At 37.7% G+C, this 25,454-nt stretch overlaps 1 protein-coding gene across 1 annotated transcript in view; it reads right to left on the reverse strand.

The window, feature by feature from the left end:
* The window catches only part of DIAPH2 (diaphanous related formin 2), a 276,134-nt gene that overhangs the window by 187,741 nt on the left and 62,939 nt on the right, over positions 1-25,454 (reverse strand). The window contains exons 11-17 of the mRNA XM_081963960.1: positions 22,549-22,667; positions 21,758-21,874; positions 21,064-21,182; positions 20,487-20,551; positions 19,188-19,292; positions 16,510-16,815; positions 12,917-13,031 (exon numbers count right to left, since the gene is read on the reverse strand). Of these exons, the coding sequence (XP_081820086.1) occupies positions 12,917-13,031; positions 16,510-16,815; positions 19,188-19,292; positions 20,487-20,551; positions 21,064-21,182; positions 21,758-21,874; positions 22,549-22,667 (946 nt within the window). The remainder of the gene's footprint in view (positions 1-12,916; positions 13,032-16,509; positions 16,816-19,187; positions 19,293-20,486; positions 20,552-21,063; positions 21,183-21,757; positions 21,875-22,548; positions 22,668-25,454) is intronic.

Genomic DNA, 25,454 nt, shown 5'->3' on the forward strand with positions numbered 1-25,454 from the left:
ATTAATTCCTATCTTATATGCCACACTATCTCTGCTCAACAATAAATTGCGAAGCAAATCACATTAGCATTTTTTCTCATAATACAGAATAGCTGTTTCTTCCTCTCTTGCAGGTTTTGACATTTTTCCCCCCTTCCTAATTTATGCATTATCCAATTAAATGTTCCCTGCTAATCACTTTCCTTTCCTAAGTCTGAAAATCAAGAAGCACCGTTCGGTTTTTTTTTTTTTTTAAAGGCCTAAATCAGGGATGGCAAACCTTTTCGGTACCGAGTGCTGAAAAGGGAGCGCACGAGCTCCCATGCTAGTCAGGGCCGCAACACGGAAGAGGAGCTGCCCAGGGGAGGGTATGCACATGCCAGCAAATGAACTCCCAGTTTCTGGCGCACATCCGCACCAGCCAGCTAGTCTTCCGGTTACTGGTGCGCATGCCCGTGATGATCAGCTGGTTGGCGCACATGCTCACGTTGGAAAATGGAAGACCAGATCTTCCACTTTCCAGCACTGCTGCATGCACAAAGGCTGGGTGATCACCGCACCTGCAGAAACCCAGAAGAGGAAGGGGGAAACACCACGCATGCCTGATGACATGGCTCTGTGTGCCACTTCAGGCAAGCGAGGTGCCATAGGTTCGCCATCATGGGCCTAGATCCTATTGACATAATCTTCATCATAATTAGGCCGTTAGGCTGTTTTCCAACCATTTGGGGGCCGGGAGACCGCCTGGAAACAGCCTGTTTTGGGGACATTTTTGGGGCTGTTTTCCAGCACCCGCAAAGACCAGCTGGCCAGTGTGCATGTGCGTGCTGGAAACCAGCAGCTGGCAATGGTGCGCATGCCCACAGAGAAAGCTCTGTGTGCCACCTCTGGCATGCGTGCCACAGTTTCGCCATCGCAGTTCTATAGCATGAACGTTGGAACACATGTCTAAAACGTTTGAAACAGTCTTAGTTCTCAATTCCTTTTCATTAAGTTAATGCAAAAATCATAGCCCGTAACATACATGGCCCATAGATCAAGACTACTTATACCAACGTATTCATATTTCATGCTAATTAGTCCCTGTACACATAATCACTCTCCCTGGAGTGCCCACCACACTACATGTGTCTCTGTCCTCAAGACTGCTCATTAAATTTGCCACAGTTCATTTGAGCACTGTATCATTATTATTATTTTTTTACTTGAATTAGACATGTTAGAAACCCGGGGCCTCTTTTCTTCCTTTCTCCGGTGAATTTCGTACAACATCTTCCCGGGCCGAGCTCGGATCCTGCAGCCGAAATCATGTCAGTATGTTCTCTCCACGTATAAACAAGGTTATCGCAAAGGTAGACCCGTGTCCTTAATGCCTCAATTGTGCATTCAGGTTATATCCCCTGCATCTGACAACTTCTGTAGAAGCAGCCATCCTTATTCTGTTTAATGGAGACCTTGGAGACCAAGCAAGGTTGAGAAAACGGCAGGGCTTATTGTTAGACCGAGGCATCTCTTCAATAATTGTAAATCCCCAAATCGCTCGTCCTACCCACCCACCCCTTCCCTCCACATCTCTGTCATTATTTAATTTTAACACAGAGCATATTAAACAGGGAAGGAGGCTGAGATCATATTCTCATCCGCTCTGGATCCTACCCAAATTAATGCTCCACGAATATCAGGATGTGCTTCAAATTGGGCTAACCCACAGTAGAAAGATCTTCAAGTGCATTGAATGCATTTATTTATTTGTTGTGTTGCTGGGGATTTTTTTTTCTCTCTCTCTCTCCTTTTTTTGCCCTCTCTCGTGGGTTAGAGAAAGCCAGTTCCTGAAGGGGCAGCTTTTCTATCATAGACAGTAGCATTGTCAAGATAAGGTACTCTAACCCCTCAAGAACAGAAGCCGTGATTCATGCTGACAATTTTCAGTGCACGGTGGGTCTCTATGCAGAAAAACTCTTGCTTTTTATAGGGAGAGAAAGCCTCTGCTCCTTGCATGTCCTTATTTCTTATCTTGCTAATTGGATAGCCTGGGCCTCCACGGTTGTCCATCCAAGTCTGGAAAAGTAGAGATAATGACACCACTGCAGACACTGCCAATAGCAACTCCTGTAAGGGTGTGCGGTAAACAACCTCTTGGACTGGGAAGCTGGATCCTTCAGCAGAGAAATAAATACAAAGCCTGGGGCCACCGACAGCGGCGTGGCACAAGGGAGGTGGCTGATGAGGTGGAGAACACCCTACCTCATTTCCGGAGGCACTTTGCTACCTCCTGCTTCTCCCTCCTGCTTAGTTGAATTTTAATTGGGACTTTTTAAAATGTAAAATCAGTATTGTTGTTACATGTTATAACTGCATTTAATTCAACATCTGTGAGCTCTCCTTTAGCAAGGTGGATACAAGATAGATAGATGGATGGATGGATGGATGGATGGATGGATGGATGGATGGATGGATGGATAGATAGATAGATAGATAGATAGATAGATAGATAGATAGATATGGATGGATAGAGAGAGAGAGAGAGAGAGAGAGAGATGATAGATACATGATAAATAAAAGATAGATAGATAGATAGATAGATAGATAGATAGATAGATAGATAGATAGATAGATAGATAGATAGATAGATAGATAGATGATGGATGAATAGAGAGAGAGAGATGATAGATACGATAAATAAAAGATAGATGATAGATAGATAGATAGATAGATAGATAGATAGATAGATAGATAGATAGATAGATAGATAGATATGGATGGATACAATGGGATAATACTTATAACAATACTTATTTGGACAACAGCAAAAAGTGTGTTTCTTTTCATTTCATTACTATTTAACTTAATGGAAGTTATAAAAGTAAAGTTTCCCCTGCATATATGTGCTAGTCATTCCCACCTCCTAGGGGGCAGTGCTCATCTCCGTTTCTAAGCCGAAGAGCCAGCACTGTCCGAAGATGTCTCTGTGGTCATGTGGCCGGCATGACTCAACGCCGAAGGCGCACGGAACGCTGTTACCTTCCCACCAAAGGTGGTTCCTATTTTTCGACTTGCATTTTTACGTGCTTTTGAACTGCTAGGTTGGCAGAAGCTGAGGCAAGTCACGGGAGCTCACTCTGTTACGTGGAGCTATGGATTCAAACACTGATCTGCCCACCTTCTGATCAACAAGTTCAGCATCTTAGCCACTGAGCCATCTTATAACTCTTACAAACTAAAGTTCGTTGATGCCATAACTGTCTAAATAATATCTAATCATTTAATTTCTGTTACATTCAACATGGATATTTGGGGATCCATTCTGAAGGTCTGGAAGGAAGGCGACATATGGCCCCTGGAATTCAGTTTAGGCACCTCTGATTTATTTTACCAGAAGGAAAGCAATACGTCGTGCAAAAATGCAAAGCCAATCATTGCTTAACAAACTGGATATTCTGAAGCGGAAACTGGTTCTGCAGATTTTATTTTTAGAACGCAAAGATTTTTTTTAAAAAAAGGTTCCCTAGAAAGACTTAATGAATGTGTAGCCTATTTTGTGATGATGTTAGAGACAGAGGGAAAAACTTCTCCGGTGGCTGTTTTCCAACTGCTGCCTGTGGAACAAAAGAGGAACTTGGCGTTTACAAGCATCGCTATGGCTGCAAGCATGGGTTTGTGGCCTGGCGTCAGTAGAAGGCTGCTCCTTATGGACTTCTTTTGTGTGTGGTTGAATGAAATGGCAACTGATGCGCTCTCCGTCCAAATAGACTCACATCCCCCTACAACAGAAGCAGGTGCGATCAAGGCAGCAGTGTTTGCCCACCAGCTTTTCAAACTTTGCACAAAAGAGACAACATTCAAGTAACTCCTGGGAGGCCCACACAGCAAACGGCTTCCACAATAGCCCAGCTGCAGGGAAAAAAAAAAACCACATCTATCATTCTTAAGATCGATTTGCAACCCATAACCTTCTAACGGGGAGGGGGAAAAATACACGTAAGGAGCTCGGTGAGAATAGGTTTCGACATCTAGAGATCGGTTCTGTTCCATGGCAATTTCTTCACACATCTTAAGAGATTTAAATCTTAAATAAAATGGGGTCATAAAAAGTTGGAGGGAAGTGGACAAAGAGACGATCAAATCTGCACTCCTTTGCAAATAAAATAAAATAAATCTTGGCAGCAAGAAAAACTGAAAATCAGTGGGCCCCGCTTCCAATTAAGCACCCATCAGATAGGGCTGAGTACAAAGAGTACAAGAGGTGCTATTTGAATTTTGAACTTTGCAAAATGGGTAAGATCAATCTATAGAAAATAGAAATGATTTTTTAACAGCGATCCAACAAAGCTCTACGCAACACAAAAAGGAAGAAGATGTCTGAGATGCCCACTGTACCCCAATCTTATTTATTTGTTTATTTATTTTGGTTCTTCAAAAATTATTTTAGGTTCAAAAACCTAACATCAAAAACATCATCAAAAAAGCACAACAAATTTTAGTATATGTGCTGCCGAAGCGAGGTGTGCAAAGGGGGCAAACACTCACATACCATGATAGGGAGATAACCATTCTAAAACAGATTCCCAAAAAAATTAGGGAGAAAAGGAAAAATTATTCGCAATTGGCGAATAAATTATACCAGAAGGGGGTGTGGTTTAGATGGTTGATGCCTGAAGGTATGCTGATATTCTGGGAGGAGAAAAGAATTAGAATTAACACACCCATAGAGGCACAGGCCTTTATGGAAAAAAACAAAGCGAACCTAGAAAAAACAGAAGATACCACAATGGTCACACAGGACACGGGAGGGGCCGGAGCTCTGCCAGCAGGGGGAGAAGGGGCAATACCAAGAAAGCTCAGATCACAAAAATGAATAAGAAAGCCACAATGTTATAAACAAACCGAAAGTAATAATGAAATTATATCTAGATTATATATTATAACAATATAAGCTGACTGAAAAAAAATTTTTTTCTAGAATTAATATGCTGATCTTTTATGACTATGGATTAATGCTTGATATATGGATGTAACCTATGAGATTGGAGGGAGGGGGCCTCTGTCACACTTGCTACTGCCAAAATCTGTAACCATTCCATTTACCCTTTTCCCTATAAATGTTTTAAAAAAACCAATAAAACTTTTTTTCAAAAAAAAAAAAAAAGCACAACAAAGAATGTTCTTTCTGCGCCAACTCAGGAAGCTCAAACTGCCCAAGGAGCTGCTGATTCAGTTCTACAGAGGAATGATTGAGTCTGTCATCTGCACCTCCATAACTGTCTGGTTTGTTTTTGCAACCCAACAAGGCAGACACAGACTTCAGAGGATAACTAGATCTGCAGAAAAAAATAATTACTGCCAACCTGCCTTCCATTGAGGACCTGCACACTGTACGAGTCAAAAAGAGGACTGTGAAAATATTTACAGACCTCTCACATCCTGGACATAAATTGCTTCAACTCCTACCCTCAAAACGACGCAATAGTGCACTGCACACCAAGACAATAGACACAAGAACAGGTTTCTCCCCCCAACTCTTGATAAACAAATAATTCCCTCAACATTGTCAAACTATTCATTAAGGCTACATTACTAATAGTATTAGTCTTCTCATTGTTCCTATCACCCACATCCTCCCACTTATGACTGCAGTATTGTAACTTTGTTGCTTGTATCCTTACGATTTATATTGATATTGTTTCCTGATCGCTTATTTGTACGCTGTGAGTATCATTAAGTGTTGTACCTTATGCGTCTTGACAAATGTATCTTGTCTTTTTATGTACACTGAGAGCATATGCACCAAAGACAAATTCCTTGTGTGTCCGATCACACTTGGCCAATAAAGAATTCTACTCTATTCTATTCCATTCCATTCTATTCAAATATTGATCAGAGATACAAGGCAGGATGAGAAGATTGTGGCATTAAAGATTTTTAAAAGAGACTTAAAAGTTAAGTGGTTTTGGAGATGACTTGGGTGTTGATTTTGGAAGAGGCCTCTAAAGGGCTGGAATATTAATGGGCAAATTAAAGAAATATGGTGCATTGGCAGGTCAGATGACTAATAAACAGAAGATGAAGATGTTAACACAAAAATATGCAGACGGAAGATCAAACCGAATGGATGAGTAAGGCAGGTCTTAAGACTGAGAAGAAAATAAAATATCTGGGTATCCCTATGACAAATATGCACTTGATGTTATTTCAAAGTAACTATATTAAGACACGAAATAAAGTTTAAAAATATACGTTAAGATGGGATAAAGTGCAACTGTTGTTGCCAGGCAGAATATTTGTGATTAAAAATGATGTTTTGCCTAGAATACTGTTTTTGACATGCCTAACAGGACTAGAACTCACAATCTCCCACTTTCTAGCTTGGTGCCTTAACCACCTGACCAAGCTGACTCTCAATTTAACAACAAACCAGCATTTCACGTTTTTAAGAAGATGTTGGATAATCATTTGTCTGAAGTGGTGTAGGGTTTCCTGTAGGGTTGGACTAGAAGACCTCCAAGGTCCCTTCCAACTCTGTTATTCTATTCTATTCTATTCTGTTGTTTTGTTCTGTTCTGTTCTATTCTACACAAATAAACTAAACATAAATGTTTAGACATTCTCAACTGGAATTAAGAGCAGATTTATTTATAACTTAACAAGAAAAAAAGTTATTCTACATATATATTTGAGACAAAGTCTAATGTGCAATTTTAAAAATCATCTGACTTCTTATCTCCCACTTTCATGATCTGTCACCTAAATGTGTTGTTTTAACATAAAGGCAGAAACCAGCACTGTATCCCTAATTTACCAACAATGTATTAAAGTCACAAACAGAGGCCACTTGGTCATCATTCATATTCTCATTTCTCATTGGCAAGCCAGATACTCATCTAGTTAACATTTTCCCTCTTGGGGAAATTCATATCTGGCGTTTGCTTCAAGCTCTATTCCCCAGACGTAAATTAACTTCCCATTTAGCCATTGTTACCTGCCTGCCATTCACAGGCATCAAGGAAGAAGAGAAAGGAAAATTCAAGTTGGAGATACCAAGCGTGACCCATCAAGAAGATCAAGAGAGCCATCTGCAGTTTGAAACCCAGATGACTCTGATGCTTATTTATCCTTCTCTTCCCATCCATCACCTTTAGAGACTTCAAATTCCCAAGTCAGTGACTGAATCACAGCAAGCGTATCGCCCTTAACATTAACATCCATTTGCAACTTCAGAGCCAGCCTTGTTCACATCTGTGCCCTCTTGTGGCTTTCATGTAAATCAGAGAGCACTCTATCCATGCAAGGAAGAGTGATGCTTTGTTTGCTCTTTATGGGGTGGAAGAGCCTTGCATTAACTCCAGGACTTTCCCTCTCTCTCTCTTTCTCTCTCGTTTTGAAGACAAACTGTGCAACTTTTTCATCCATAAGATATTTGGAATCAAAAAGCTGTTGCAAGCAAATTCCTGAATCCGAAATCAATTTCCCCATCTTGGATCTGGACAGACAGTTATGACCAATTATTTTGAAAGGTGTCAAAAGCCGGACACCAAAAAGGTAAACTAAGTAGAGATTTATTGTTGTAGAAATAGGCAAAACCAAAAATACTGTGATTTATGTTTGTTTGTTTTAAAATTCACTAATCATAAGTGTGAATACTCTTCCGCTTTCTGGCAGAGTAAGTGAAGAGGAACAAGTGGCAGCAAGTCATTTTTTAAAAAGGCAATAATATTGTTTTAGAATTTATGTCGGGTAAATTATACATTAATTAGTAACTTGTTATTCATCCATAAAACAAAAGATTCTTTAGATGCTACTATTATCGTTCCCTTAGCAAGGTGAGACAGAACTAATGTAAATCTTTAAATAAAGTTTTATATTTGGATTACTATGTAAAAAGTTGGAAATAGTGCTAAAGAGGAACTATTTTGGATCATACTGTTGACCCAAACCAAAAGAATAACAGGCAAAGTGGTCACTTTAATTTAATGTTAGCCGTTTCTTATTTTTCTGTCCTAATAAAACTAGATAAAAAACTCCAGCTGGTCCTGTTAGGAAAACAGCATGGATGATTCTATGTGACTCGCCAGGAATTAAGCTTAACTCAAATGTAACTTTAGCTTACTTTATATATTTAATGTGTGAGAAACAGATTAAATGACATTAACTTGTCAAATGTGTTTATTTTAATAAAATTATGGCTAGGTCTAATCTACTGAACTGATCAACCTCCATAACTGTTATATCCTGGTCATTTATGCCAAACAATTGAGAATATATTTATTATTTCTCTATTCTTCAAATGTAATGTGTGTGTATGATGCATACATTTGATTAATATTTGTTATTAATATATGATTAACACTATACACATACATGTGTATACACACAAAAACAGTTGTATATCAAATGCATGTGTGTATGAATGTGGGGGATTGGGTGGATGTGTACACACCTACACAATTTTAATATATTTCTAAGAACTCTACCTGTTATACTTCTTTTATCAAATGTCATATATCATTTTCATTGATGCTTAATGACACCAGCTTAAGGTATACTTTCCATTAATCAGTTGGCTTTTCTAGGATCTATCTATTTATCTATCTATCTATCTATCATCTATCTATCTATCTATCTATCTATCTATCTATCTATCTATCTATCTATCATCTATCTATCATCTATCTACCTACCTACCTACCTACCTACCTACCTACCTACCTACTGCAAAATTTATTCTTAACATTAGTAGAGATTTCTCGAACATATTCTTTTCCATTTATGGAACAGCTTGGTAATTAACTATTACCTGCCATGATTCAACATGATATATGAAACAGAGCATGTTATCCAAGATATTCAATAAACTGATTTTTAGTAGAATAACAATTGTTCATTGTCTTATGCACATAAAATACCTTGATCAAAGAGAACAAACAGAATACAATAATGCCAAAACGATTAGTACTCTTAAACATTTATAACTGACAGTCTCCTGCTAAAGCAACCTAACCACAGAACAACTTCTAAAAAAACATAAACCAGTGGAAAAGCAAAAACCTAGCAACATAGTTAATTTCTGCCAACATCCACCTTTCAAAGGAACCTTAAAGAAGAGTTTACGTTTATTCAATATTCTTTCAATGCAGTGCAATAACAAACAGAGACTGTGGCATTTCACAAGGTTATTACTGAAAAGGTTAAATAGCATTGTGATTAGTAAGGTCATAATGTAACTTTTATTGACTGCTACACAATTAATATTAATAAGACCAAATATAATTCAGTTCCCATCACTTTCTTACAAATCCCACCTTCCTATTTAAATATAATTCTTTGGTTCCCAAATTCTGTCTATTTACCAGAGTCTATTGTATCTGGAAGTTTTCCCAAGAATATCAATCACACAAGACAAGGTTTAAAACATACACTGTCTTTGTAGTTATGTACTTATTAATAGAAAGTGTACATGTCTTTGCGGGCAGAATTAGAACCAATGGAAGAGAAATATCTGCTTGATAACATTCAACAAAATATCCTTGACAAATTATAGCTCTCAATTATATGCAAACAATGTGTTTTTGAGCACAAATATCCTCCATATAATGTTTTTTTTAAAAAAGCAAACTAGAATATACACATTACATTTCACCTGCTTTTGTTTTTAAAGGAAACTAAAAATGTGTTTTTAACACAATCAAATCTTACTGACAAAAATCAATCTATTTTATAAGTAAATTACATGCTAAAACAGACATTTCCACAATTTGTCCAAACCCAGTTATTAAGAAAATTTTGTCAGACAGCCATTATCAGGGAAAATGATAGGAACGCCCTCAGTCAACTACGCTGGTTCTATTACAAATAACATTTTAAGCTTTTTTAAAAAATTAATTACTATTTTTCAGAGAATCTTTACCCAATCTGGGCAAAATGATTTTAGACAGCAAATTAAGAGGTGATCGAACATGTTAGAGGAAGCTAATCAATCTATTCTAACGGAAAACAGTGCGAACTGTCGGGAATTGCCTTAACATTCAAACAACTCTAGAATTAAGTATGTATCTATTTACAATATTTGTATTCCTACTTAAAAAAAATAATAAGACAAACACTATGAGGAAGGCTCAATTACTTTGCATTCAATGTAATGTCTGGCGATATTAGTTTTTATCTATCAAAATGACATGAGCCAATATCCATTCTAGAATGTTCCCCAAAAGAATTACTACATTCAGAAATTGTATTGAAATATTTTACTCGGATACAAATGGGATCTTATGGGGGGGGGGGGGGAGTTTTTTTTTCAAAAACGTGTCTTTGGAATTCCCACACTGTACCTTTTGCCAGGTTTCAATTTAAGACAGTTTCAGGCAGTTAAAAGCATGTTTAGCGCGTTTGCGTAACCAAGGTTCTCTTTGATCATCAGTCAGCATTTGGATTCCTGAAGATTTTGGTCTCTGCGTGTGATGATAAATCTATCACAGTAGGCACTGATGGAATGCCTTGACAATTGTGAAGATGATGGATTGAAAGGATACTTTGGAAGAGCAGGTAACTCCATCCTCCCGTCACTCATAAAGTCAATGGGACCTATCTACTTATTCAGGGTTTGATTATTATTTTTTTGTTATGAATTTTGGATGAATCACTGCAAAGTGCTTTTACGTAGCAAGCAACATAAAATAGATTCCATTTCATTCTCCATTTATACGTAACTGCTGGGGTTGAATAGAACAGAGTTGGAAGGGACCTTGGAGGTCTTCTAGTCCCACCCCCTGCCTAGGCAGGAAACCCTACACTACTTCAGACAAATGGTTATCATACATCTTCTTAAAAACTTCCAGTGTTGGGACATTCACAATTTCTGGAGGCAAGTTGCTCCACTGATTAATTGTTCTAACTGTCAGGAAATTTCTCCTCACTTCTAAGCTGCTTCTCTCCTTGATTAGTTTCCACCCATTGCTTCTTGTTCTACCCTCAGGTGCCTTGGAGAATAGTTTGACTCCCTCTTCTTTGTGGCAACCCCTGAGATATTGGAAGACTGCTATCATGTCTCCCCTAGTCCTTCTTTCTATTAAACTAGACATACCCAGTTCCTGCAACCGTTCTTCATATGTTTTAGTCTCCAGTCCCCTAATCATCTTTGTTGCTCTTCTCTGCACTCTTTCTAGAGTCTCCACATCTTTTCTACATCGTGGCAACCAGAACTGAATGCAGTATTCCAAGTGTGGCCTTACCAAGGCCTTATAAAGTGGTATTAACCCTTCACGTGATCTAGATTCTATCCCTCTGTTGATGCAGCCTAGAACTGTGTTGGCTTTTTTGGCAGCTGCTGCACACATCTGGCTCCTATTTAAATGGTTGTCCACTAGGACTCCAAGATCCCTTTCACAGTTACTACTACTGAGCAAGGTATCATCTATACTGTACCTGTGCATTCCGTTTTTGTTGCCTAAATGTAGAACCTTACTCTTTTCACCATATAAATCGTGCAGCACAGCTGATTGTTGCACACTTGATCATCGGGACTTTTTTTTTTTTTACTTTTTTTTAAGCATTTTTTTTTACTACTGGTTCAGGCAAACCAGTAGTTATAAAAATGCTTTTAAAAGTTTTTAAAAATGTTCCGAAGATCAGCTGTATGACAATCAGCTGTGCCACGTGATCATCGGAACTTTTTTTTTTAGCATTTTAAAATTCCCAGTTCGGGCGAACCGGTAGTATTTCACTTCTGGATGGAGGGGGCATGCTTGCTCTATCCTCTGGAACAGCACCCTCCCCAGAGAAGATGCCCAGTTTCCCAGGGTTCCAAAATGTTCTTGAGATGTAGCAGTGATCTAAAACATGGGCTTATTTCCCATTGTTGGTTTTTTTTTTTTTTAATCTTAAATTTGATACTAGGATATTGTTAAGCCTCTCAGAGTCTTTTTGGGCTGGGACAGCTATAACAAATCATCACCATCTACCAAACAAATGGCTCAGCCTAAAGCAGTTCGATATACTACTTTCCAGACAAGAGTTTTTAACTGAACTTGCCTGGAAAAATTACATCACAACTAACCTAATAGCAACCTCCAATATTTTGCTTTAGGGCAAGAAAGAAAATTCAAGGCTCCTGCTATTATGCCGTGCTATTTAAACACACACACACACACACACAAACAAACAATGTCTCTTGTTTCTAAAGGCTAGAATAAGTGTATATATGTACTTCGTTCTTTAGGGTACTCTGTAAGGTTTTAAAGTATGTATCTTCTATATCTTTACATCGAGAAAAGATAAACTGAGTTAACAAAGGAATAAACTTAATGTTTTCCGTTCAAGAGTGGGGAAATAAAAGCTTCATTCCATTAGATAATATAAAACTGTCCAGCATTTCATCCTGGTTTGGGAGAATGCAATATGGTTTGGGAGAATGCAATGTATGTATGTATGTATGTATGTATGTATGTATGTATGTATGTATGTATTTGTGTTACAACCCCTGGTATGCCTTTTTAGGCATACCAGGGGTTTTAACACAAATACATACCTATTTCCCTGGCTCAACTGATAAGGAGGCGAGCCTGTGGCTTAGTGGCTAAGACTCCTGCCTAAGATATAATACAGCCCAGGTTCAAATCCCAGTAAGGGTATGGCTAGCTGATGAGAGCTAATCAGCTCGAAATAGATCTATACTAGTCTCCCTTTATTTATTTATCAGTACAAATACAACATTTATTTATCAGCACAAATACAACACAAATGTAACAAAGGCAACATTAAAAATATGGTTTTCTGCCTGGATGGTCTCCTGGAGTGAGCCAAAAGACAGAAAAGGGAAGCAGTGTGTTCCCACTATATATATATTTATTTATTTATTTCACACTAATCTCTAAGGCATTACTAATACAAATATTAGTATCAATCCACATGTCCATTTATTACCATTCAGTAATGGAGAAATAATTACCCTTCATCTGTGTGGCAAAAGTGAGCGCCAGTTTGGCAAACAGATCCGGATTTTCAAATTTTTCATCCTTAGCTTTTATCCAAAAGCAGTGTTCTTGTATTTCATGTGGTTCAACCTGCAATGAAAATGAACCTAATTATAGACTATCAATTTAAATCACTTAACCCTCCACAAATCATGACAGTGGCAGATCATTACATCTGTACATCCTGCAATCAAAGCAAATTATTCAGAGACTGGAGTTTTCAATCTTCTCCATCAAACGAGAAACGAGGCGTTTAAAAAAAAAAGGAACAAAAACATGATTTCCCCCTACCCCCAAAAAAATGATAGTAAAAGCTGCTTCAATAAAAGTAGGATAGCATCTTATATTGTGCCTGGCTGATATCTATGGAGATTTGCAATCATCCAGGTCATAGTTGTTCCAAATGTGCTTTTTCCAAAAGTCAAATGGATTTTCTTAGTTTTTTTTCCCCTCTGAAATCATTTTGCTTCTCATTCAAGAAGCGTCTTCAGTTCTCAACTGAAGAAACTTCTTGGATGACAAGTAAAATATTTGGGATTACCCAACTGATGGTATGAAGCAGTGGTAGGTTTCAAAAATTTTTAGAACCTCTTCTGTAGGTGTGGCCTGCTTTGTGGGAGTGGTTTGCCGGCCATGTGATTGAGTGGATGTGGCTTGCCAGCCATGTGACTGGGAGGGCATGGCTAACTTGTAAAATGTGGTGAAACTCACTTAATAATGTTCTTGCTTAGAAACCAAAATGTTGGTTCAGAAACTCTGGCATTTGAAGCACGCAAGTCTTAAAGCTGTCAAGTTACAAGACCCTTGCACCCTTTAAAAAAAAAACCCAGGGGTGTTCAAACTTGACAGCTTTAAGTCTTGTCGACTTCAACTCCCAGAATTCCTCATCTCACTCTTCATCTTGATGATGTCCGGACGGGCAGGGGGAGGGAGCTGGAACCGGTTCTAAACGGCACTGTAGATTTGTGGAACCTCTTCTATAGAAGAGGTTAGAACTGGCAGGAACCCATCCTTGGTATGAAGCCTGACCTTGAAAGCTGAACAGGATCTATCCTGCTTCCCCCAAAATAAGTCTTCCCCGGATAATAAGCCCAACTGTGCTTTTGAGCGCATGTGCTAAAATAAGCCCTCCCCCCAAAAAATAACCCCTCCCCGAAAATATTGTAACACAGTAGCAACCACACTTGTCACCTCCTGCACCTCAAAAATAATAAGACCTCACCAGAAATAAGGCCAAGTGCTTATTTCAGGGACCAAAAGAAAATAAGACTATGTGTTATTTTTGGGAAAACACGGCAGTTACTAAAGATTGAGGGCAAAAGAAGAAAAGGACGGCAGAGAATGAGGTGGCTGGATGGAGTCACCGAAGCCGTCGGCGTGAGTCTAAATGGACTCCAGAGGATGATAGAGGACAGGAAGGCCTGGAGGAACGTTGTCCATGGGGTCACGATGAGTTGGACACGACTTTGCAATTAACAACAACAACCTTTAAATGTATGTATGTACTGTTTTACTGTTCACTGTTTTACTGTACACAGTCCAGAGTCCCTTTCTGAGGGAGAAAGGTAGTCCAGAAATGTGAAGTACAAGCAAAATAAGTAAAGATTCCTTCCCATTCGCTTCTCAAAATCTAATCCATTGGAATTAGGTTGCTATATTGGACATTACGTTGCAAAAATGAAGATCTATCCAAACATACTTTTCAGCTCATGTCCAATGGGATAATATTAAGTAGTGTTTATAGAACTGGGCAGAAATTGTGGCGGACTGTTTATTGTGTTGTGTTGTGATCTGCATTCATAATAAATACACACCTTAGAATGGAATAATCTTCAGATGTTCCTGTCCTCAACTTGCATAATATTGTGTACATATTATGAGCTTCCTACTGCTCATCTACCGCAGCGGACTACATAATAATAAACTGATTTATAGATGCAACTTAAATCATCCAAGCAGAGCGAAGAAGAGCAAATTATTAATAAAAACACAGCCCCTCCCCAAAAAACCCAGATGCCTTGCAATATCTATTTTATTCTTGGATTTTATTCTCCATATACATGGAACATCTGCAAAATGTATTATGGCATCCCCCACTTTCACCCCACAGAGAAATCCAGATTATTAAAACCAAAATTACATCTCCTGCCCCAACAGGCCACTTTAGCCTGCCTGAAACATTTTTTCTATTAAATATGATATTATAAACTAGTTTATGACCACAATGGTTTATGATGAGTTTTTTAAAAAATATGTTATTGAATCTGTTACCTTTCGCACCAGAGGGGAAATGGTAGATTATATTTATAGAGATATATAAAACAGAGACCATGTATGTCACAACTCTAGGTAAGAGCTTCAATATTATCTCTTGAGAATATCCCCAACCACTGAGAAGGATTAAAGTTTAATACATTTAACGGTTCACAGAAAAACAATTAGCTTCTTTTGTGTATTCAACATTAATTCATTGGCATGAAAGCATTACAGATTCTCCTCAAGTTAACAATGGCATTTGTGACCAGGATTGCTATCGTTAAGGGATGAAGTCATTAAGCATGATTTTGCATGTGTGGTTTCGTGACAACAATCCAGATAATCCTGTTTGTTGTTGTAACCACCACATGTGGGTTGTTTGGGTTGGTTTCCCTCGCACATATGTGCTAGTCATTCCCCACTCCAGGGGGCGGTGCTCATCTCCGTTTCAAAGCCAAAGAGCCAGCGCTGTTCAAAGACGTCTCCATGTTCATGTGGCCGGCATGACTCAACGCCGAAGGTCCACGGAATGCTGTGACCTTCCCACCAAAGGTGGTCCCTATTTTTCTACTTGCATTTTTACGTCCTTTCGAACTGGCAGAAGCTGGGACAAGTAACGGGAGCTCACTCCGTTGCGTGGGGCTAGGGATTCGAACCGCCGAACTGCCGACCTTTCTGATCAACAAGCTCAGCATCTTAGCCATTGAGCCACCAAATCCCTTTGTGGGTTGTTTACCGGAAAACAGAAAGAGTCCTAGGTAAGGAGTGTAGGGGTGCTGCAGAATTAGGTGGGGTGGATGAGACCCTGGGAGGCTCAGTGCAGGCCACATGCAACAACAACAAAAGTCCAAGTTAAGTCTATGTATGTGGGTGAGCATAGGGAGGCCAGGAAAGGAGGGAAAATCATGTGTCAATGTTCCTGTGTGTGCAAGTACAGGGAAGCTGGAGGAAGGAGGTGCTTTCTAAGTGGTTTGGAGTCAGTATCATAACCCCAATAATCTGGGTTCTCATTTTACTGATCTCGGAAGGATGGAAGGCTTGAGCCAACCTTGAGCCGTTCAGAATTGAACTCCTGGAGTGAACATTGAGTGTATGTGGCAAGTATGAGCTGGTTGCCAAGAACCTGGATGTTGTCCACACAACCTTGGGATGCTGCACCAGCCAGAACCTTGAGGACTTATCTTAACTCACTTGCTTAGCGCCATCCTTTAAGGAATCGCTGAACATACGATCATAACTCAAGGACTATCTGCATTCTGTTTGACAGTAGAAAAACAGAGGGAAAACATTCAGGAGGCTTGATAAGAGATACCTTGGTCCAGTTGATTCTCTTCATAGTTACATCTGGACTGTATTTCTTCTTTGGCTTCATCCCAAAAGGCAGCACTGGTGCGGTTACTACAGAAGGTATCCCACCAAAAGGAGGAGGTGGGGGCAATGGTGGACCACCAAACATAGGAGGAGGAGGAGGAGGAGGTGGTGGCCCTCCAGGTAAAGGAGGAGGTGGAGGGGGTACGCCTCCAGGTAGAGGAGGGGCAAGCGCACCACCTGGCAATGGAGGAGGGGGTAGTGGTGGTGGAGGAGGAGGAGGAGCACCAGCACTAGAAGATGCCGAACCCTACAAAAACGTTTTGGAATAAGGAGACAGGAAGATAAAAACATGTCAACCAAGTGCTATTAATATCGCATAAATCATTTTCCTTTCAATGGCAATCAGATAATTTTCTCATCCTGAGAGGTCTTTGGTGCTCTCTGAGCCTGGCTGTTTTCTGCCAGACGTTCCGTTAACCAAGCTAGGTAACATTATCAGTGCTCTGAAATGAGGGGTCCTTGGTGCTCTCTGAGCTTTGGTTGTTTTCTAGCAGACGTTTCATTAACCAAACCAGGTGACATCATCAGACTAGATGATGTTACTAAGTTTAGGTAAGGAAACGTATGTAAGAAAACAACCAAGCTCAGCAGAGGTGGCATTCAGCAGGTTCTGACTAGTTCTGGAGAACTGGTAGCGGAAATTTTGAGTAGTTCAGAGAACTGGTAAATACCACTTCTGGCTGGCCACGCCCCCATCTATTCTCTGCCTCCTGAGTCCGGGCTGATCAGGAGGGAATGGGGATTTTGCACTAACCTTGCCCTGCCACGTAAACCGAGCCATGCCCACAGAACCAGTAGCAATTTTTTTTTTAATCCCACCACTAAAGTTCAGAGAGCACCAAGAAATCCTCAGTTCAATCCTGAGCTACCAATATTCACTTTTACACTCCTCCTTCTAAATGTCTCCAAGTCCTTATCCAAGTTCATCCAATTACGTTCTGTTACATTTTATTCAAATGTTTCACAGAGATGAAATCCATAATAAATGAGAATATGGTCAGAGGGTGGGGGGGATCATTTTCAAATCAGCTCAGTTATTTAACAAATATTTTTAGCACTTCGTTACAGCAAGGGCCACGTGTAACTTTTGTAAGAGTTACTCCACGTTAGGACAGATCAAGAGAATTAATAAAGCGTCATTTGAAAACAAGGAAAAAAAGGTCCATTAACAAAGCTACATTTCAAGGGTTTTCGGGATATTTTGATCAGTGTGGTATTCATAGAAGTGTTAGAAAAGAAGCCAACAGGCTGAAATTGAATAATCATCCTAAGTCTTCCCTTATTTAAATATTCACTACCTCAGAAAATCAATTTTTTAAATTACGTTCACCGTATAAGCAGGGAAATTAGGATGAAGATCCTACTCTTAGCTCTGGTTCTTAATCATCGTCATTTCTACTAGAATGGTTACATGAGGGAAATTTGTTAAGTAAACCAACATAAGCTTTTAGCAATTTCCTAAGACATTATGAGGCCTTGAACAAAATATCACCGTGCCTTCTTTTTTGTACAATATGACAATACTCTCATAACAACTCCATAAATTGAAAATGTATTCATTAGGATTCTTTTTTTTAGAATAAAACCAACCAGAACAAATGAACTTCCAATGACAGATTATCAAAGAGCTAAATGTTCACTCTTTGTTTTTAAAGTGCCTATAAAATTTACAATTAAAGATTAAATTTGTTCTGCTTCCTTTTAAAACCTTCAACTTTAAATACACCTCCGTGTAACAATGTTTAGTCTCTACTGGTATTTAATCCTAAATATCAATGGTATGAATAACATTATGTTATTCTAGGCATGTTTGATAAGCATTTACATGCACCAAGGCAATAATCAGATTTTAAATAAACCCAATTAAAAAGAACCCAAAGTATCCTTGCATTTAATTTCATTTTGTCGTTTAAATTTACATCTGAGTGGAAGACACTTACATTTATCCTTATGTTGAAACAATGAAATGCAAATAGTTCTTGACGTGACCTCAGTGGAGAATTTGCATTTCTTATCAAGACAATTGTTAAATGAGTTGGGCTTCACCAAACAATTGAACAATCACTAAACCAGGAGTGTCAAACTCAATTTCATTGAGGGGCGCATCAGGGTTGTGTTTAGACCTCGGTGGGGTCAAGAGGGCGTGGCCAGCTCAATGTCCGTTTTCGGTTGCGACGGCCTCTTGCAGCCCTCTGCCAGCTAAAACAGAGCTTGGGAGGGCGGCACCCCCTCCCTTGAGCTCTGTTTTTGGCCATGACAGCCTCCTGTAGTCCTCTGCCAGTGAAAATGAGGCTCAGGCGGGCAGTGCATGAGTCCCCCTAGCTCCATTTTTGACCGTGATGGCCTCCTCCAGCCCTCTGAGCTCCGTTTTCACTGGCAAAGGCAACACAGGCCAGTCCTTCTCTGTTTCCAGGGTGACCACGCAGGCCAGCTCTAAGCACCCCCCAGATTGCATCCGGCCCGTGGCCCTTGAGTTTAACACCCCTGCACTAAATAAATGTAAACCGAGCACTATTGGTAACCTTTATCATCCCAGCTATACTTAGCAATTAGCATCCTATCTCCTTTAAACCAGAAGTCCTTTCAGCGGGATAAAGATGTCACTAATTTATGTCATACCTGGGTTCGCAACTGTTGGATTTCAGCTTCAAGTTGTCGGATTTTCTCCTCACGCATTTGAAGCTCAGCTTGTGCTTCCTGCCGAGCTGAGAATTCTTCATCAAACTGCAATGATCACCAATACAGAAATAGTCATTTGTCTTGGTCCAAATTTAATACTGCTACACAAGAATGAAAGTTTGAGCAAAAGGAATCTGTCTGGCTTTGTGGACTACTTAAAATAACACCAATGTGGCGGAATGGAAGGTAGTCAAAGCACAAAGTATCTTGAGATAGTTTCCTTCATATACCTATAAGATAACAGTAGGCTATTTCCCATTTCCCATTATAACCATCTTGATAGATTCAATCACAACTGCTCCAAGTATGTAACTTGGTAAAACTGCTGGTAACATCACTATAAAAATTGCAAATGTCTATCTCAAGAAATGAGCAATTAAATAATCTCTTTTACCCAAGCATTTTATGTATAAAATCAAACCACAACTATTATCTCAAATTGCAAAGAATATTATTTTCAAGTCTCTTTAACTTCAACTTAGTAGCAGTGATGTATTTTCTGCCACATGAAATCTGCCCACAGTATTGATACTGACAGCATGTAATGTTCTGAATTCTTCAAATGGACCAGTTATATCAAATTCATTTCTCAAGTTCATTTTCTCAAGCACCTTGAAATAGTTTCCTTTATATACCTACAAAGCAACTGTAGGCTATTTCCCATTATAAATTTTTATTAGGTGAAACAATGGGAAGTATTACTTAACTCTTAACTCTAATTAATATATGTGGAATTGTGCCAAATGATTAACTGGAGAGGAGAAACACCAGTAGGGGTAGTTAAAAATTCTTGAGTCAACTTAGAACCTCTGGCAGTCCATAGATTTAGGTTGGAGGTAAACAAGAATGTTTATGTTAGAGATGAATTGGCTAAAGCTGTTTCCACATAAGAGATAATGTGTTGCCCATAAGAGCAATTTAAGGATTTTAAGCTATGATAGGGCAAATTTTCAGAGACAGACAAAAGCTTTTTCTACCACACCAAATCCACCAATTTCTAACCTAAGTTCTGCCTGGTTGCGGAGGGATCTTTCAATTATTCATTGAAATAATTAGTTTGATTTAAATAAACTCTAATTATGTCTAAGTGTATTTTTATCACGTCTGGGTCGCGCTGTTTTCAGATATAAACGTAATAACACAATTCTGAAACCGAAGACCTTTAAAAAATACATGTAGAAATATAACAATGGAAGTTTTTCAAAGGCTGCAATATGACGAATTGTTTGGGGGGCCTACCTTTTTGGAAAAATCAGCCGCCTTTTGCTCACTTTCTTCTACTTTTGCTTTGTTCACACAGCTGTCTGAAAGGATGAAAATAATAGGGCCTAACATAAGTACAATTTTAAAAATCGAAGATATACGCTGTCATTCAGAGATATCATAACCCAGATTATTTTAAAATAATCTGGGTTAAAACATAATGTTCTTAAATAGCCTGAGATTTGTTTTATAAAGGAATTTATAGAAGACTAGATAGATAGATAGATAGATAGATAGATAGATAGATAGATAGATAGATAGATGGATGGATGGATGGATGGATGGATGGATGGTAGATAGATAGATAGATAGATAGATAGATAGATAGATAGATAGATGATAGATAGATAGATAGATAGATAGATAGATAGATAGAATAGATGATGGATGGATAGACAGATAGATAGATAATGGGTAGATGTTGATAGATGATAGATAGATATAGCGATAGGTAGGTAGGTAGGTAGGTAGGTAGGTAGGTAGGTAGGTAGGTAGATAGATAGATGATAGATAGATAGATAGATCATAATAATAATAAATAAGATGCACTTACCCACAAGATGCGTGAAGTCTACATCCAATCTTCCTCTATATTTGAAGTCAGGATCCATACCACTACAGTGTAACACTATCTGTGAAACACATTCTTCTATTATCTTGTAATACTGAGGGCTGGTGTGAAAAATAAAAGGCAGTTGTTTTTACAGTTTACAGTTGTTGTAATAAAGAATCTATAGGCACAATTGAAAAAGGGTGAAAGAGTCATGTAATCCAGTGGTTCTCAATCTTTTCTTCACCATGGACTCCCTTTAAATACCTTTTATAGTCACAGAAAATGGTTGTGTACCCTGTGTACATAACATTTCCTCAAGCCTTTATGACCCCTCCCCTGACAACATGGCGGCCCCTCAGGAGTCCATAAACCACAGGTTGAGAACAATTGATGCAATCTATCTAACGATCGGGAACAAGATCATTTGAATTTAAGCTAAAGCACACCAGAGCAGTCCTCATGCCTAACAAAAGATAAAAGATCTGTTTTATCTCCCACCAAAATGCAGTGGGATCTTTTGCTCTGTAATGGAATCAACTCGAAAGTGTTAGCAATTAATTTTCTAATGTCTCTTTGATAGTTTCTACCTGAAAACAAAGGTGGGAATTCATGTTCCCTTTACTACATGACATGCTCATTTAATTAAGCAATGGGATGCACCATTGAAACATGAAAAGCAAAATAGCTGACTTACCGTACATAATAATCATTCCTAATGAGTAAAAAATGCTGTAAAATGGATAGAAAGTAGTTTTCTGATGCTGTTTCTTTTAACATGTTATACAGCAAGTGGTAAACTTCATTCACATCGGTAAAAGGACCATTAAGGAAATGTCAGAATAGATAAATCATAATTGCTGCATTTTTTGAAACTCAACACTGAAAGAGTTTTGAAAATTATTCTACTGTGTTGCCAAATATTGGACACTAACTTTGAACCCTAAACTGGGACATGTCGTTTAAACCTCCATTTATTGCTATAACAAAAAGTTAAAGTAAAGCTTTAAATGCTATTATTTAAGTTTGAGATGTTTAAATGTTAAATGTAGTGATCTTTGTACTTACCGCTAATTCATTTTTCAATGTGAGGATTGTCAAAAATTAAAAATACCTCTAGCTCTTTCAGTTTTTAAAATGTATTAAAATGATTAAGAAAATAAATACACACTGTAAAGTTATAGTGTGACTTAAACAAAATCACAGGATTTGTTTTAGTTCCCCTGAAAAACACTAATATAAATCCAATAATCTCTTTAGTTCCAAGAAGAAAGTTCAATATAAGTTCATGTGTGACTAATTTAACAATACTCTTAATTGACCAACACATCCTAAATAATTATCACCTTTCCCAAGTTATTTGCAAAAACAGTACCTTTTCTTGAACCTTATTAAAACTTACTCTGTTTTCAAAGCTTTCTTATTTTCTTTTACCATTCAGTTCTAAGGAAAACAGTATATATATAATTTTTTTAAAAAAAAGGATATTCTATTTCCACTTTGATGTCATTGAGACGATGGGCCATTTCAATTGAATCTTCCTCTTTGTTTTCATCAAATACTTTCAACTGAATATCAAGTTCTTCATTCTCCTTCTCTTTTAGGCCCTAGTATTTCATAAAGCAATTCAAACAAATTACATGTATGGTGCCATAAAGCATAAACAAATATTAAACATTCATTTCTCAACTTTGTACCTGCGTGCAACTGGCAAAGTCTGATGGAAATTGAAACTGGCTGAATTTCAAACAATTCTATCTATCCTGTTTGTTTACAGTTGTGATTCTGTTTCTTTGTAGTAAAATGCAGCCGATTCAGATCCTTCAATGTTTTACATCTAACAAAAAAGAGTCCATACTTGGATGCACGTCCCAAAAACAAACTTAACTAGACCAAATAAAAAAAATTGCTCCAATATAATGGTTCAATACCATTATTATCTTGATATATTTAACCATAACTGCTCCAGTAATCTGTATGTTAACTTGTAAAACTGCTGGTAACATCACTATAAAAACTGTGAATGTCTATCCCAAGAAATGAGCAATTAAATAACCTCTTTCACCCAAGCATTTTATGTATAAAATCAAACCACAACCATTACCTTAAATTGCAAAGAATATTATTTTCAAGTCTCTTTAGCTTCAACTTACTAGCAGTGATATATTGTCTGCCACATGAAAAAATCTGTCCACAATATTGATACTGACAACATGTAACATTCTGAATTCTACGAATGGACCAGTTATATCAAATTCATTTCTCAAGTTCATTTGCTGCCATGATATATTATTTTTGGCAGAAGCTCTTATTTCTACTGCCCAATTCTTCCTTTTAAGAAGACAATTTGTACCTTTTTTATAACAGTATGGTAAAACCAACAAAGAGAGTATGGTAAAACATCCTAAGGAAAAACAAATGCCATATTTTTCAGAGTATAAGAGGCACCTTTCCCCCTCCCTAAAAGTGGGTGAAATTTAGGTGAGTCTTATAGACTGAATACTGGTGATTTTGGCCTCTCAAATTCTCTGCACAGTCTGTTTTAACCAAAAATGCACCTGTTTTTGGCCTGCAGAGTGCTTCTGGGGGCCAGGGAGGGGAAAATTGCAATGCGCGGAGGACAAAAACTACTTTTTTCTTGTTTTCCTCCTGTAAATTTAGGTGTGTCTTATAGTCCAAAAAACACAGTAAATGTATAAAATAAAAGAGAGATTAATTATTGCTTCATCTTGATTTATTTTTCTTGTAAAACATCCAGAGCCACATTTCTTGAAGTGGACAGCCATGTAAATTATTTAAAGTAAGAAATAAATAATATAATTATAAATTGAATTACAAAGGAGACCAGTTATATTCATAAAGAATTACCAAACTTACGAAGAGATAATGTACGGGTTTTTTAATTAATCCTCTAAATAAATAGCAAAACAATAAATACGTTTAAAAGAACTGCAAATTAAAATGAAATGTTTTGGATCTTAGAGTCTATGTGTCAGTCTGTCTACTTTCGTTTTGTTTTCCTGCTCTATCTGAGAATCGTTGGAGATAAAATTATGCTGTCCTGATAGCTATATCGTCCTCATTTACTTAAACGGTAATTAAATAACATTAATATCAATCATTAAAAATCACAAAATAGGTTTTCCACCGGTGTATGCAGTTTCTGTTAATTTAATGTACTGTGCTATTAAAAAAAATGCATCATGGTAGTGAATTTTAAAGCTCACACTGGATACCTTTTAATTCCAACACAAGTAATTATGGATTTATATCAAATTAATGTGGCCTAAATTCAAGTACTGTTTAAATATTAGTGTTGGGTTTTATTTGCAGTGCACTTGACGTGCACACATCTAAACTTTTATAGCACGCCACACCTGCAATCATTGGAATTAATATGTTGCCTTGAAGTTATTTTACTACAATGTTTTTAATCCTGTAGCACTCCAGTAACGCTCCATAATCACATTCAAAGTTGCCAATAGAAGAAGTAGGAAGAGGAGGCGTGGAGAGTACATTAAAAATCTCAATAATGTGGAGTCTGTGGTTACCCATGAAGAAAACAACTGGTCTATGCTGGTCTTGTTGTATTCGGGTCTTTTTCCCATGTAAGATTGAGATTGTATGTGTGTGTGTGTGTGTGTGTGTGTGTGTGTGTGTGTGTATGTATGTATGTATGTATGTATGTATGTATGTATGTATGTGTATATATATATATATATTGTGTATATAAGATTGAGATTGTATATAGATATATATATACTGGGTTCAAATCCAAGTAAGGGTATGGCTAGCTGATGAGAGCTAAATAGCTTGAAATAGATCTATACTAGGCTCCCTTTATTTATTTATCAGCACAAATGCAACACAATATATAGTGAAAGATTGTCTGATCATTAGATTAGTAACATCTCCCCATTTTAGCTTTTATAGATATCTAGATTTTATTAATCTCAGCTGCTCTTTCAATTGAACACAGAAAGGTAATTCTATTTTAATGTGCCCTAAATTCTTCTTTTTAAGTGGCATAATTATTCTCATAAATTATATTCGTTAAAAGCCATTGTGGTGATTTGAGGTCCTGAACAAGAGAACCTGCAGTTGCAAGAATAAAAGATTTAATTAAACCTGTACATCTGTCAGTCGTGTGTGTTTGCTTAAAAATTTGGCTGCACAATAGCTTTTCTCAAAAACTACTATGTAATTGATCAAATTTACCCATGTTACCAAATTTATCTAATTATTAAATGTTAAATGATAAAGGAAAGGTAGTAGTTTACAGGATGAATGATTACATCCAGTAAACTATTACATTACTTTTTTTTTTCTGTGTAATATATACAGTATATGGATGTATATAGATGTATGTATGCATGTATGGATGGCTTTGCAAA

The sequence above is a fragment of the Natrix helvetica genome (assembly GCF_964273705.1).
Source record: "Natrix helvetica genome assembly, chromosome: 11".
In the NCBI taxonomy this organism is placed as follows: domain Eukaryota; kingdom Metazoa; phylum Chordata; class Lepidosauria; order Squamata; family Natricidae; genus Natrix; species Natrix helvetica.